Below are 14,757 nucleotides of genomic sequence, written 5' to 3'. Positions count from 1 at the left end.
ATTAGCTCAAGGCAAAGTGACCACAAAAATTGTCATTTGGGCCCATTGTGGCAGCTTTGTGCCCTATTCATTAATGGAGTACAAGAGGCGACCAGAGATCACATGAGATGGACCTTGAAATTGTAAGAAAATCAATGTAGACCTCTAATTTAAATCCCTGCTACATTTTGGTCACTATGGAAAAATCTGTTCTTTTATTTTTAATGCGTCCAACTAATTATTAGAATAGTGTTTTTGTTTTTTTGACCTGTTGGCCAAAGTGAACTTGTCACCCGCTGTTTAGTTGGCTGGATTTCCCGGATTAGGCCTCAGAAAGCATTGTCACCGAGGCCACAAAGGCCCAGCATTATTAGCCCTGCTGGCGGCACTATTTGTCCCGCTCCAAAAAAGAGGGCTAACGAATAAAAGAAAAAATGGGAGACAGCTAAAGTCTTTCTGATCCCCTTCTCCATGAAGAGGTAATCCAGGGGTGATCGTCAGCACAAAATGTGGCTTTGACTGCCACTGGCAATTCTGCATGTGTGTGTTTACGTTTGTGCTAATGTTTTTTTTACCAGGAATTTGTAAGGAGATTTTGCCATAGAGATTTCTGTCAAACTAAAATGATGTAGACTGATGGCTGAAAGGGAATAACGCTGAAAACATGGCATGAAAACTATCCCCTGGGAGATAAAATCTCCTCTTGCATTGCCCGAATGCCGAAACTCTCCTTCATCATGCTCTGTAAGGGTATCTTGCAGATACTAAACACACTTGCGTTTTCTTCGATTCATGACTTCAGTCTTCAAGCATCCGCGGTACACTTAGTCACGTTGCAAACAGTGATGACTCTGTGTTGAGTCACAGTACACAGAAACAGGTACCCGAGGTGACGTGTCTTCAAAATCCTTTTCAAGAAGATTCTTATCTGAATGTTTTGACTTAATCTATGCCGGAGCAGTTAAGTACAAATTGCACTGAAAAACAAAAGATTGGCTACTTATGTGACTGTTATGCCCACTCTGAATTTTTTTAGCCATTGCTACTTTCTGTGAATGTCCCTAAAAATGGCAGGGAGATGGAACATCAGCAATAGTCCTGCCTTAGCAGGTTTTACAGATGAGGCTTCTGATTAACTAACTCGTAAACATCGAACTGCATAAAGGTCAGTGTAGGCCATGTTTATTTTAACACTTGGTCTTTAGGTTTGCAGCATTCTAGTTCTGTGCGGGTTTCCGCCTAGTGTGCCGTCCCTCTGCCATCCCTGCTTTATGGTCCAGTTGCCTAGACAGACCAGTGACTCTGTCAGTGTTGACCAGAACAAGTGGGAATGGATGGCAGTGGACTGATGGGGCTGCCATGGTCACCCTTTAAGACGACAAAGCTGGAATGTCAGTGTAGTAATCAAGTTGCCAATGAGGTTGCACCATTCATTTTAAAACTGTGAGATTTTTGTCCAGTAGACAGAGGATTTATGGGCCATTGTTAACAAGCCCCCTTCCTGAAATGCGGCCGTGGTTCTATGTTTACATCCAGCGAGAGGGTTGTGTTCCTATCCCTGTCTGCACCGTGGTTTTTGTGACCATCTGTGACCAGGATTACACAAAAAGTGCTGAAATGATTTAGACGCTCTTGATTAGATGGGTGGGGTTTCTAAGATGGTCTCCCTTCTTTTTTCCATCATTGTCAATTTGGGACTTTTTAGTTCATTTATTAGGAAATGTTATTTGGCCTACAGGCATAGAAAACAAAACATAGTATTTTTTTGTCAAGCTAAAAAAACAGGTGGCGATATTGCACTGGAGTAAGTTTCTATATGCAGGCAAATGTTTTAAATGCATCATTTACACATCCAGCTCTTTCAAGTACTGTTTTTTTGTCAGACTATAAGTCACACTTTTTTTTCATGGTTTGGCTGGTCCTGAAACTTATACTCAGGTGCGACTTGTATATTAAAATATCTACGGTAATTTCACACTTTGATTATTTTCACACTGACAGCTGCAAGAGTGCGCTTTGGCTTGTGTGCAGGTATCTGCTACTCCTATCACTCCTGTACCACGGACAATTTAAAATTTAAACGACAACTTTTAAAGACAACAGAGAAAGACTGAACACAAATGCCCCCAAAGGGAAAATCATATTCTGAAGATTAAAAGCTGCAAGTGCTGAAATATGCAGCAGAAAACACTAGTCGAGCAGTTTGGAGCGAGCGAGAAACTAGAGGATACTCTAACTGCGATGAAGAAAAAAAAAAAAAAAGATAATCGCAGGCTAAAAGCTAGATGGCCACAGCTAAAGGAATGAGTTCACAAATTAAATGAATTGAACAACGCATTGCCGGGAGAGGCTTGTCAATGGTGCCATTACATCTCCACGCCTAGGAAGTTGCCAAGGCGATGAATATAAATGACTTTACGAGAGGACCTTCTTGGTGTTACCGCTTCATGCAATGCAACTGCCTCGCTAGCAGCAAGGACAACGATGTCCCAAAAGCAACCACGAAGAAAAGGAAGTGGTGCACCTTTTACCTCCGGAGTTGGTGGAGTTCCTCAGAAGTAACACCAAGGAGGAAAAATCCAATGGATTTAGTGATTTTGAGTGAGATTGAGAGCTTGGCAAACTTGTTATGCTATGTTGTTCATGCTATACTTATCTGAATAGCTGTTAATATGCTTATTAACATACCAGACACCATTTCAGCCTGTTGTTCTCTATTCTATTGTTATTACTATTGTAATGAACCTGTGGTACTTTTTAGAGGAATGTTCAGAGTTCTGTGATTTCCTACTGGCTGTGAATGTGAGACAGAGAAGATTAAGTGGAGCCTCTGTTGCTTAATTGTTATTACGGTTCGAATAAAAATAAGGTAAAACCAGCAAATTGGCATGGTTGGGCGCGTCCGCTCGAATGCACCGTAACTTGCCGTTCAAGGCGAATGTCTGTTCTTGGTCTCTGATTTAATCAAATAAATTTTCCCCCAAAAATGCGACTTATAGTCCAATGCGACTTGTTTTTTTCCTTTTTCATTATGCATTCTTTGCTGGTGGGACTTATACTCTGGAGTGACTTGTAGTTCGGAAAATACGGTAATCATTTTGGAGGATTTTATATTTTTTTCAATAATTCATTTGTGAATAATCAATATAATCACTGAAATTCACTCACTTTGATATGAAAGTGAGATGTTATCATTTTCACAAATAAATTTACAAGGCTGAAGAAAAAAAAAGCAAATGAAATCTTGTTGACAAAAAATTTTTAAATACAAATTTTAATCATTATTATTATTTTTGTTGTTCAAACCTTATTTATTTTTTGCTGAATATTATTACTGGCAAAGCACTTAAAATATAAATCCATAATTTAAAAAAAAAAAAACAGCATACAAAAGTACGAGACTGCTTTGAGTCAAGTCACATGAAACAACATTCGAGAATCAAGATTTTTTATTTGTCATCGTACAGGCACAGCGAAATTTTGCAATGAGAGCTCCTGGATCAGAGCATGTACCGGGTTTTTATACAAATAAAAATAAATAAACAAGTTATTTACATAGTGCATAGTTATGTACACGATGTGGATGGTGTGAAGGCTGATAAAAATATAAGTTTAAAGTGCGGCTTAGTGCAAGGTAATGTCTCTGAAGGGGGAGGATGGAGGGGTTGTCCAGAAGGGGGGCACTGCATTAGTATGTGGCTGAACAGGTAGGGATCCAGGTGTGAATGTCAGTGCTCTGCTGGGGGATGGGGTGTGGTAGCTTGCGGAGGGGGGGGCTGTTTTTCAGCCAAGAGGGATCCATTGCAATCCAAGGGTCTGGCCTGACACCCTGTCTGGTCCTGTGGCCCAGTTGGTGTTGATGCTCCTTAGGGTAGAACTCACCTGATGCAGTTTCAGGACGAGAGGCTGGTGCTGCACTTCTGAGCGGGGAAGATGTGGAGCCTCTCTGCAGCTTGACGAGTTGAAGCAAGCAAAAAAGTTGTTCCGGCACTGCCTTTTTAGTCAGTGATGGCCGTGATGCCTCTACATGTGGCGTGGGTTGTTGTTGAGTTGGTCGTCAATGCATTGTCTGTGCATATTTTTTGGCCAGCTGTATGCCCTTTCACAGATCCCCCCCCAGGCCCCGCTGTAGGCCAGCCTCACGCCTGCCCTATAGGTGCCATCCAGGGGTTTGAGCAGGGGCTTCGCTGTGCTATCCATCCACGGCTTTTGGTTGGGAAAGACAGTGATTGCCTTATGGGTAGGACAGAGTGGGTGCAGAAATTAACAGTACAAGACAGCCCATGTGTACTCTCTGAAATCAGTCTGTGTGTTCGAAGCAGTCTTGTAGGGCAGAGGAGGCTCCCTCAGTCCAGACCAGGTCGTTCTAATGATAGGTTTGGACCTGCATATGAGGTTTCTAGGCAGGGATCAATTCTACAGAGATGTGATCTGACATTCCAAGGTGCGGGACTGCTGCAGCCTTGTATGAGCCTGGAATGTTGCAGCCTACCTGGTCCAGTATATTATTATCCACCGCTGGTAATATATTTAATACGAATAGAAAGGTATTTATGAAACTTGGGGGATTCGCATCCATCTGGCCGCTGATCAGGCAGTAGAGCTCCAGTGCTAACTTAGCGTTAGCTCGCAGCGGGATGTAGGCTGCTACGATAATAACGGAGCTGAATTCTCTGACTATATTAAACGATTTCACTGCAAGGTATTCCAATTCAGGGGAACAGGATGTTCCGATAATTTTCCACGAATGTACCATGAATTATGAATGTACAGCCCCAAACCTCCTCCCTTGGACTTGCCTCAGAGAGCACCCCGCTAGCTCCACCGCGGCATCGGGGGTGTTGTCGTCCAGCCAGGTCTCGGTGAAGATCGCCACACAGATCTCGCATTTCCGTGAGGCGATCCTCAGTCGAACTTCATCATTTTTTTTTGTGGTGGGCGACCTAGCGTTGGCGAGGAGGAGCCTGTGCAAAGTCGGTCTGTGTGGGTCACCATGTAGCCAAGCCCGCAGCCCGCTCCGCTCGCCCCGTTTTTGTTTACGTTGCCTCCTTCGTCTCCTAGGCAACCGCGGGGGGTCGGTGGGGGGGTTGCAGCTACGCGCAGCAGCTCCGGTCGGATGAAGTCCGATTTTTGGAAATGAGCGAAGTCCGGGGTTAGTTCCGAACTCCCAACAGTTCGGTTCTTCCGTACTGGAAGTAGTGCATCCACGACAGAAATCAAATCGAGAAAGAACGCGAAAATCACAGTAATAAACATCGGGAGCCTCGGGCCGCTGCTTGTGTCCGCGCCGCCATCTTAGATCGATTCTAACCTATAATATTTATATAGTGCCAAATAATAATCAGTTATCTCAAGGCACTTTTCATAGAGTAGGTACTTTTTATAACATTATTGAGGCAAAGCTTTATTTCTTCGGGTAGGAACTTTGAACAGAACTCAACCGCCTCAACAGATTGGGGTGTGAGGGGGATAGAGCGATCTTGCATAAAGATGCAATTATTATGAGCCTAATAAAGTTGATTATTGATAACAACAGTGATTGGCACTTATTCGTTATAGTAATGATAATGCAATTAGATTATTGCATTGTATTTTTATCGGTACAAATAACGAGGATGACAGTTGAAGTAGTGTGTGCTGAGCAGGATCATGGCAGTGGAATCTCGACTATGAAGCGGTGGAAATACAGCAGAAAGGGATAGGAGGAGAGGGGAGAGAGACAAGAAAGCACAGGAACGTGATGTAGTCTTGTGTTTTTGTGTAAATAACCGTTCATGAACCCAAGCATTAAGGAATGTTGCAATTAATTAATCAAATAATTCATAAAATTATTCGTCTACACTGCTTATCCTGCACTCAGGGCTGCTGGAGCCTAGCCCAGCTGGCGTTGGGCAAGAGGCGGGAGTTCACCCTGGACCTTTGGTCGTGGTCTCGTCACAGGGCAAAAGTTAGAGACAAACAACTATCCACTCTCCCATTCACATATGTTGGCAATTTAGGGTCTCCAATTGACTTACTGGATGTTTTTGAATTGTGGTAGGAAACCCATGCAGACACAGGGAGAACATGCAAATGAAAGGCCCCTTGTCAGATTCAAACAAGGGACGTTCTTGCCGTGAGGTGGGAGCACCAACCACTGCGGCTGGTGCTGCAATTTAGTTGGTTTGATTTTCTGAATACAGTATTTCATAGGATTCATTTTCATTTTCCAAGTCCCATTTATAGCATTTTATGATGATGTTTTTAATGCTGCAAGCAAAACGTTCCCATCTTTAGCATTGTCTTGATTTTTCAATTTTTCTTTTTATTTCTGTGGTGTTGCTGAATCAAAATGTTGAATTTGCAGAACTGAGAATCCTTTTGTGGCTATAAATGCACTGATGTGTCATTGCAGTGCACCAGGAGTGCCTCCATCACGCAGTCCATGAGCGTCTTGGCGAGGTCCTGCGAGTGCTCAAGACCATCATCAACAAACATCAGAGCCTCAACTCCGTTGACATTCTCAGCACAGCTGGAACTGTCATTGCCTCAGTCAAAGGTCAGCAATTATCGCCGGCTCGCTCTTTGATCCACACCTCTCAGCTTTTCTTAAACGCATCACCCAATGTGTCTTTTCTGGTCTGTTTTGTCTCTGCATCTAATCACGGTAACGGTCGTCTCTCATCGTGCCTGTACGATGGACAGTTTGAATCTTTCTTCTAACTTAAAAGCTGGCCTTCTCGCAAGCCACTGCCACTGAGAATATCGCAACATGTGATTCAAACCCAATGCAGAGGAGAAGAAAATAATATTTTGATGTCAAACATGTAACTAAAGGGGCAGGGAGAAGCAGGTGGCCTTTGTATTTGGTCTGCCGGTCCAGAAGAACTAGATTGAGGAATCCTATTCAATCTCTAATTCTCTGAGATTATGATGTGGCTTGCAGGTCCCCTTCTTTACTTGGCTACTGCACAAGAATCCCCCCTTGAGTTTACCTCGTCCACATTTGCATTGGAAAGAAGGGGCACGGAGGGGCTTCAAAACATTTTGACAGCTGTTCACTTCAGAGAACAGACAAACAGTTGAAGAGACTAAGCATGTCACCACATCTTACCTTCACTTGATTATTTGGAAAGGGCTCGAGACCCTGTGTGCATCATCGCTGTGCACGCCTACCGGGCTTCCTTCAGTGCAATTTGTGTGACATTCAAAGATGACAATCACACTGGCCCCGTCTAAAGGAAGCCACATTAGACGGATGATTTGCCATTGCATGAAGCCTTTTAAACCGGTTATTTTTGATTTTGAGAGATCATTTTTGAAAATGGTTCTTCACAGGTAAAAGGAAATCAAAAATGAAAACGCAAGGCTTTTGCCAGGAATGGTCCGATGTTGGGGGTTGTAACAAAACTCAATTGCTTTGCCTTCAACTTGTACCTGTTGACAAGTTGATGGCCAACATTTCTTGCCTTGACCTTCTGTTTCAGTGATGTTTTTTGTAATTACCCACCAAAATATTATTATTATTAATTTGTATAAAAGGATATAACTGAAGAGTAACATGGATACAAACACACTCCACAACATCGGGCAGGGTATTGTCTTGTATCTTCAGCCACTAGGTGGCCTGAATTACTCATCATATTTTTTTTTCCGTCCTCACACTGAGGGGATGACGTCAACTTCACACTTTCATTTATATTTTACCTTCCCTAAACTCAACAGGACATGCATCCTGTCACAACACCGACCAACTTCATTATATTTTAGCCCGAATCCTTAATTAGTATTATTATTATACTGAATTATGTGGAAACGGTTGCTGTAAAACATATACATATATATTTTTTTCAGCTCCAGTTCTTGGATTTTTTAGCTAATTGCGGGATTCTGTGTTTTTCAGTCGAGTTCGTCTCATATTATCTCTTCAATAGTAGCTCATAGATTTTTTTTTTCCCCATTTCTTGTATTGTGTTGTTCAAGATCCAACTGCTGTATTTCTATTAAACATTCTACAACCTGTTTCTTTAAGGTTTCCTTTAACGCTTGAATTCTACGCAGTGAAACAATACAATTTTTCCCTGATGATGTAACTTCCACGTTCAGACCACTGGTCGGGGCCTGAGCGAGCATTGGCATTGTATTCAAGCAGGGCTCAGGATGTCCTGTTGGGGGTAGGGGGTTGGACAGAAAAGTCGGAGATGTTACAGCAGAAGACAATCGCACGGTCCTAATGGTGGCGGTTCACTGATCTGGGCAGGACGATACCGATATTGGACTGCCTTAAGGAAAAAAAAAAAAAAAAAAGGATTACAATTTCTTTTCTAATGAACTTTGAAAAAAACGTCCACCAGAGTTGAAGGATCATTTCTTGATTGGATTTATTCGCTTTCGATGAATGACCTTTTTCGTTGAATAGAAGAAACCACCATCGGTTGGACGTGATTGAAAAGGCTCCAAGTACCAAAGTTGCTGTCACTGTTCACAATTAAGAGAGGTATTTCTAGGAACAGGAGCACAGCTTAAAGAAAGTCTTGTTTTCAGGTGGGTTGTTTATAGATTTTCTCCTTTGGGGACATTTGCCTCTCAGACAAGTCTTACAGTTGTCAATGCAAAAGCTCTAATGTCCTTCTTAAAGATTTCAGATAGAAACAATGAGGAACAATTTGGGTGTTACAGTCTTTTTTGAAGAAGAAGAAGATAATTTCCAAAGATGACTTGGTTCTCCTAAAGAACTTCTCAGTTTAAGAACTGAAACTCTAGAAATGTCCATTGTTCCAAAAGAGAGGAAACACAGAGGAAATTATGGGGGGCAGCAAAATGTTCACTGACAACACTGATTTATTGCTCTGTTTTTTTTTTCCCGAGCATCTCTTTTACCGAGGTTTATTTTATCTCAGCTTAGAAAACACAGGAAGTTTATTGTGAAGAGTGATAATAGCCATATTTACCCCGTTGTTTCTCCTCTATTCGGCCTTCAATCATCACCATGTTTAAACTTGCAACAGGAAACTACTGTATTCCCAGATTACAGTCAAATATTTGCACCTGTCTGGGTTTTTTTTTTTAATCTCTGATTTTAGGTGCTGTGGGCTTTCGGATTCTTTGGCTGGCTTAGATATATTGTTTTTTTTTTTTTTTTTCAGTTCTTTGAATTGCGCATTTGGTGATGAATCACGCAGTTGGTGATGAATCACGCATTGGAATTCATGCGTTAAAAGTCAACCGGAACAGCTGTGCCTGTGCAGGATGTCTGCAGTAGTTGAGGGGTTGGGGGTGGGGGTGGGATTTGTGACCAGGACTTAACTCTGCCCTGCTTTTGTCACCGTTTGACAGGAGTGAACTTCAAGGAAGTGAATGAAGTCAACAGACAGAGCCTTTTCAGGGAAATCTACACTGCTATTGACACATTGGCATTCACCTTTGGCAATGTGTGAGTATCATGATTTCTACTTCTTTTATTGTCTCCCAGCAAAAAAAAAAATCAGCATTACAAATATTTCTAAACACATGCCTGGCCTTTTATGTGTCTTTGTGTGTTATCTCTCAATCAAATTTGTTGTTTTGTCTTCCCTCAGAGTGTCTGACTTCCTTATGGGAGATGTAGAGAATGGATCGGTGTTGGGGCTCTCCCTAACTAAGAGAAGCAGAGTAAGATTTTTTTTTTTTTTTTTTTTCGATTGAGCCTCGGTCCAACATCCTCAAATCCTAAAATGAGCTGCTGTCGTTGCTATGTAACATTAAACTTTACCACATCGCCGCCCTGCTCTGTGTTTTCAGTCTTTTGAGAACCTATCAGTGGAATCTGGAGGATTGGGCCCTGAGAAAGATGAGCCACCAGGTAATGAGTAGTAGTGTGAAAAGGAAAAAAATAAAATAAATTGCAGATTTTTTCATGTGCTGTTGTGGCCACTCCATGCAGACTTGTGTCTCCATGGCCATCCAGGCCAAATTATTCCACATATTAATTCCTGCAGCAGCCTCTTCTAATCTTCCATACGGCATTAGCCCATATCTTTCTCACTCAAGGTCAGCTTTGGCTTTTCCTGCTGTGTCACACCCACATCACTTATGGTACATGGACAACATGCACAGAGGAGAGTGGCGTGACAGTGCGTCTTGTATAAGCTCACCTTTATTGATAACGCCAGTGCTGTAATTCCCATGTTGGACGCAGGACCGCTGCTGCCGGTTCGGACCGAGGAGGTGGACAGGACACTGCAGCGGCAGGATAGCGGGGTTGACTCAGCACTGCTCTATGCAAAGGCCTGGTCCAAGTATACCAAAGAAGTTCTTGCCTGGGTGGAGAAACGCGTCAATATGGGTGAGCCTGCAGCTGCAAATGCAAGAGCACTGGCATGTTGCGGCAGCCGTCACGTTACGCATCGCTACTTCTTATGTCATGTTTGTCAGTATATCTTTAGGGGATCTCTTATCTTCATGAGATGACTCATGCCTATCATGCACATTATTAGTCTTTACACAGTTATTATTAGTCTTTATTACTAGTTAGTAATTTAGCTTTCATACTTGTGTGGCAGTTAAACAATGAATTAATCATTGGCTTTTCATAACTTGAACAAAGTATTTCAGTTTTATCTGGAATGAACTATTTGTTCATAAATTTCCCAATGAGGTTCAATCCTGTTATGGTTATTTTGGTCTTAAATATCACAGCAGTCAGCAATATTTAAGCGTGTTGGTAAGGAAATGCTTTACTAGGACAAATCTTGTAGTTTGAGACAAATTTTATTCTCTATACCATGTTTAGTGACACCATGTTAGCCACGAAATGAAGGCTATATTTAAGACAAGTGTGAGAAAGTGGGAGTGTGAGAACTTTTATTCCGCACGCAGGTTAATGAATGGCTTCAGTCTTGTATTTAATAATACCACTGTGGAGCTGTCGAACAAAGCCCACACTGTATCACAAGGTTCAAATAGACACACATACCTACACACACTGTTTATTCACACCTGCTTCTTTTATTTTATTCATTTGCTTTTTTTATTCATTTACATTTAGTAAAATATTTTTTTTTCTCTTGTAGATTCATGACTCAATGAGACTGTGTAAATACAGTTGAAAAAAATGCAGATATAGTTGCCTGTTAGCCTTTTCTTTTCATAGAGTTAAAAGAGCATAGAGTTAAGCATAGAGTTCATAGAGTTAAGAGAGCTGTCACGTGCTTGTGCATGCAAAAAGCCAAGGCCAGATATTTGGCTGGCTTTCATGCTATATCACATTCTATATCCCATCAAGCAATCATGTGCGTGTACCTGTGTGTGTGTGTGTTTGTGTGTGTGTGGGTGGGTGAATGAAATGTATTTGCAGATATTGAATGTGCAAAGAGTTACTCAAAAATGGCGGAATCAGCAAAGGCACTCGCAAGTCAACAGGTAACTATATTTTAAAGTTAGCTCGCAGAAATTTGTCTGGCACCTCGTATGTTTTGAGGTTTAACTTGAACCCTGTTCCCCTTCTCCTAAACCAAGGAGTTCATGCCTTTCCGGGAGATATACATGACAGCATTCAAAAATGACATTGAATACAGCAAGCTGGTACTTCACACTGCTGCAGTTCTCCAAAGCAACAAATTTATGCAGGTAAGTGATTGTTTCTGTTGTTTATCACATCATAGAAAAAAAAAAAACACTCAATTTTTGTACTTGTTTTTTTTAGCCTCTTCTGGCTCGAAGGAATGAGCTGGACAAGCTACGAAAAGAGGTGAAGGAGCAGTGGCAGAGGGAGCAAAAGAAAATGGTGAGTTCGCTGTGCGTAAAAAAAAAAAAAAAAAAAGATAATGCATAAAATACGAGCAGCTTTACCAAGAAAAGGGGTCAGAGAATGAGAAGCGCTTGGCACAGAAAACATGCAGTAAATCATTTACTGATTTCATCATGCACCGATCCATTAGGTGTTGGTTGTATATGTGTGAGCCTCGATCTGTGTGCCTCCCCAGCATGAAGCGGACGCCGCTCTGAGGAAAGCTCGGCTGCTGCAGGCCCAGCGGCAGGAGGAATACGAGAAGGCCAAAGTTTGCACCAGCCGCCTGGAAGAGGAGCATATTGGAGGGGGCGGAGGAGCAGCGGCGGCCAAACAGCTGGAAAAGAGGCGGCGGCTTGAGGAGGAGGCCCTGCAGAAGGTATGGCGTCAGCCAGAGGCCGATTTGGAGAGAGTTTCAAGCAACTTTTGTTTCCTAAAAGTTTATCAAGTAAAAGTCAAAGTCAACTTTATTGTCAATTCTGTAATATGTTTCGCACATGTAAAGACTCTAAGACCCACGGTGCAAAAGCACAAAAAAGTATAATTAATATCACAGAAAACAACAAGTTATGACGAGGGAGTACCGTTATTGCAAAGTCCAAAAAAGTTTTTAAAGTGACGGCAGTTGAAAAAAAAAAAGATTGTTGGAGTACTTGGAAAAACATTCAATTTTAAACAGGTTTTAGGTACTCCGTGTCTTGTTATCAGAGTGATTTATTTTTTGGTTTATGGATAGCAGCAGAGGTGCCATGCAGCAGCATCTGGAGCATTTGGAAGCTTAGCGTCTTGCGCAAGGACACTTCGACATGCAGAGCCGATTAATTCGAACCCGCCAGACTACCTGTATGCCAACTGAGCCACAACCGCCCTCCAAAAACATGCAGGATGTTCATTTGAGACCCTAAATTGCCCAGAAGTGTAAATGAGAGGGTTAATGGTTGTTTATCTCTATATGTGGTCCTGTAATTGACTGGCTCCTGGTCCCGCTGCTCGCCCAATCACAGCTGGGATAGGCTTCAGCAGCCCTACGTCTGGAAATGAAGGGTAGATAGTTAATGATCGAATGATACATGCAGGTATGATGTGATGTCATATCAAAAATGGACGGATTTAGGCCTCCAAACGTCTTAATGTTTATATGATAGAAGCGTGTTCTAGTGTTGTAGAACAAGAACGAGTGATCGTCATTTGAAATGTAATTCCCAACTCACAAAATGTTTACTCTTACGGACACTCATCGACATCATTGACTGTCTCTGTTTCTTATGTTTTATCGTGGAAAGGGTTAGACTAAAAGTACAAATTTAAATAAAAAACAAACAACATAGTGTCCCCCCTGTGCCGGCAGGCGGAGGAGGCCAGGGAACACTGCAGAGTGTGTCAGGTGGATGTGGTGGAGAAAAGAGTGGATCTCGCCAACACCAAGAGCGAGATCATCACTCAGCTCCGAGAGATGGTCTCGCAGTGCGACCTCACCCTGAAGGCAGTGAGTATGAGCTGTGAATGTTGACCACTAATTCTTACTCGAAGACGAGTGGAATAATGTACACAAAACCGGTTGCAGGTGACAGTGAACTGGTTCCAGCTGCAGCAGGCGCAGGTCGTGTCGCTCCCTGTCAACCACCAGAGCCTCTGTGAAAACGCTAAGCTGTATGAGCCGGGCCAGTGCTACATCGATTTCATCCGGAGTTTACCCGCCGATGGGCCTCGCCTCGAGTCTCACTCGTTTGACGCAGCCGTTCTGCCAAGTACAGGGTGAGAGGTCAAGATGCAAAACGTATCCGTATCTGTGTCCGTTTCAAGAGAAAAGGGAGAAACGGGTTTGACCTTCGTCTCCGAAATTCTTATGATTAATGCCATGGGAATATGACCAAAAGTGAACAGCGTTCTGTTTAGGATTCATTGTTTATATTTACAATATCAGATTTTATCAGCAGAAGGAAGGAAGGAAGGAAGGAGGGGGATCTTTTTTCAAAAGAAGTCCATCCTCGGCTTGGATGCAGAGTAGTGTATTCTTTAGGAATAAATGCTAAAGGGCAGTTGGGGTGGTGGTGAAAGGTGTTGAACTGAGTACAAGCAGCTAAATACTGCGTGTTGCTGCACCACTCACGATAAGATTTGGAGTGATTTGAGTGCTGTAGCTTGTTTTGGAAAGTGCTAAACAATTGGCTTGGTCAGAGCTTCCTGCGGAAATGGCCGCAGTCACGGGAGGTGGCGTTCAGGGGGGGTGGACGGGTGGGGGGGGGGGGGGGGGGGTGTTACTACGGGCCACTTCAAAAGGTGAACTTTTTATATTTGTTTTCAAGCTAAACGCACATTCATTTCTGACTATTCTATAATTCTGATTTCACTATTCTGATCACATATAAGAGTAGTTACAAGTGTTGGACCCCCTCCATACACACACAGACACACAATCACACATCCCCAGACATGGAAAGTACAGAGTGCTTTGTTCTCACTTAGTTATCCCCCTTGGGTCGCCCCCCCCGCCCCCCATTCCGCCTATTCCCCCTACTCCCGCCACTGATTTCTCTGATCAAAAGGATACAGCTTGGGAGAGGGGAAATAAAACATAGACTGCCCTGAGGACGAATATAGACTGACCTACATTCTGTGCGTGTGAGGATACCGTAACTCTGGTAGCTCTGCTTTTAAGTCCTGAGTATTTTCAAACATTACGGCGGACGCGTCGCCGCCATGTCAGAGACGTAATCATCTGAACAACATGGGTTGGATAACATTTTTAGCTGAAAAAAACAAAATAGCCACACTCAAAGTATTTTGGGTGATATTATCTATGATAAGCTGACAATCAATAAAGTTTTGAATAATGTCTAGTTATTGGCTCTTGCTTAGGATGAATTATATTTTCAAAACTATAAGTAAATATTTGTTTACACATTTTTGACAGTGTTATATAATAATTACCTCTTCAAAACCTTCACTAATATAATTGCTGTGAGGGTTGAGACTTAATGATGTGGTCGTAATGCAACATTCAGCCTTCCTTTTCATCAAAAACACTTGTA

General features: G+C 42.4%; 1 protein-coding gene across 4 annotated transcripts in view; it reads left to right on the top strand.

The window, feature by feature from the left end:
* The window catches only part of arhgap29a (Rho GTPase activating protein 29a), a 34,876-nt gene that overhangs the window by 12,461 nt on the left and 7,658 nt on the right, over nt 1-14,757 (top strand). For 3 of the 4 annotated variants that reach the window (XM_086151492.1, XM_086151490.1, XM_086151491.1), the window contains 11 exons: nt 6,374-6,517; nt 9,295-9,391; nt 9,537-9,609; nt 9,739-9,799; nt 10,136-10,282; nt 11,294-11,358; nt 11,455-11,565; nt 11,642-11,722; nt 11,922-12,104; nt 13,074-13,211; nt 13,290-13,480. In XM_086151492.1, coding sequence (XP_086007618.1) covers nt 6,374-6,517; nt 9,295-9,391; nt 9,537-9,609; nt 9,739-9,799; nt 10,136-10,282; nt 11,294-11,358; nt 11,455-11,565; nt 11,642-11,722; nt 11,922-12,104; nt 13,074-13,211; nt 13,290-13,480 — 1,291 coding nt within the window. Of the gene's footprint in view, nt 1-6,373; nt 6,518-7,793; nt 8,503-9,294; nt 9,392-9,536; nt 9,610-9,738; nt 9,800-10,135; nt 10,283-11,293; nt 11,359-11,454; nt 11,566-11,641; nt 11,723-11,921; nt 12,105-13,073; nt 13,212-13,289; nt 13,481-14,757 lie in introns of those variants that run through there. The other variant, XM_086151493.1, reaches the window with a different exon arrangement.

This window comes from Fistularia commersonii, chromosome 8 (genome assembly GCF_037954325.1).
Source record: "Fistularia commersonii isolate RoL2024-O1a breed Wild chromosome 8, RoL_Fcom_v1.0, whole genome shotgun sequence".
NCBI lineage: Eukaryota > Metazoa > Chordata > Actinopteri > Syngnathiformes > Fistulariidae > Fistularia > Fistularia commersonii.
The sequence above is the reverse complement of the archived record's forward strand: the minus strand, read 5'-3'. Positions and strand labels throughout refer to the sequence as shown.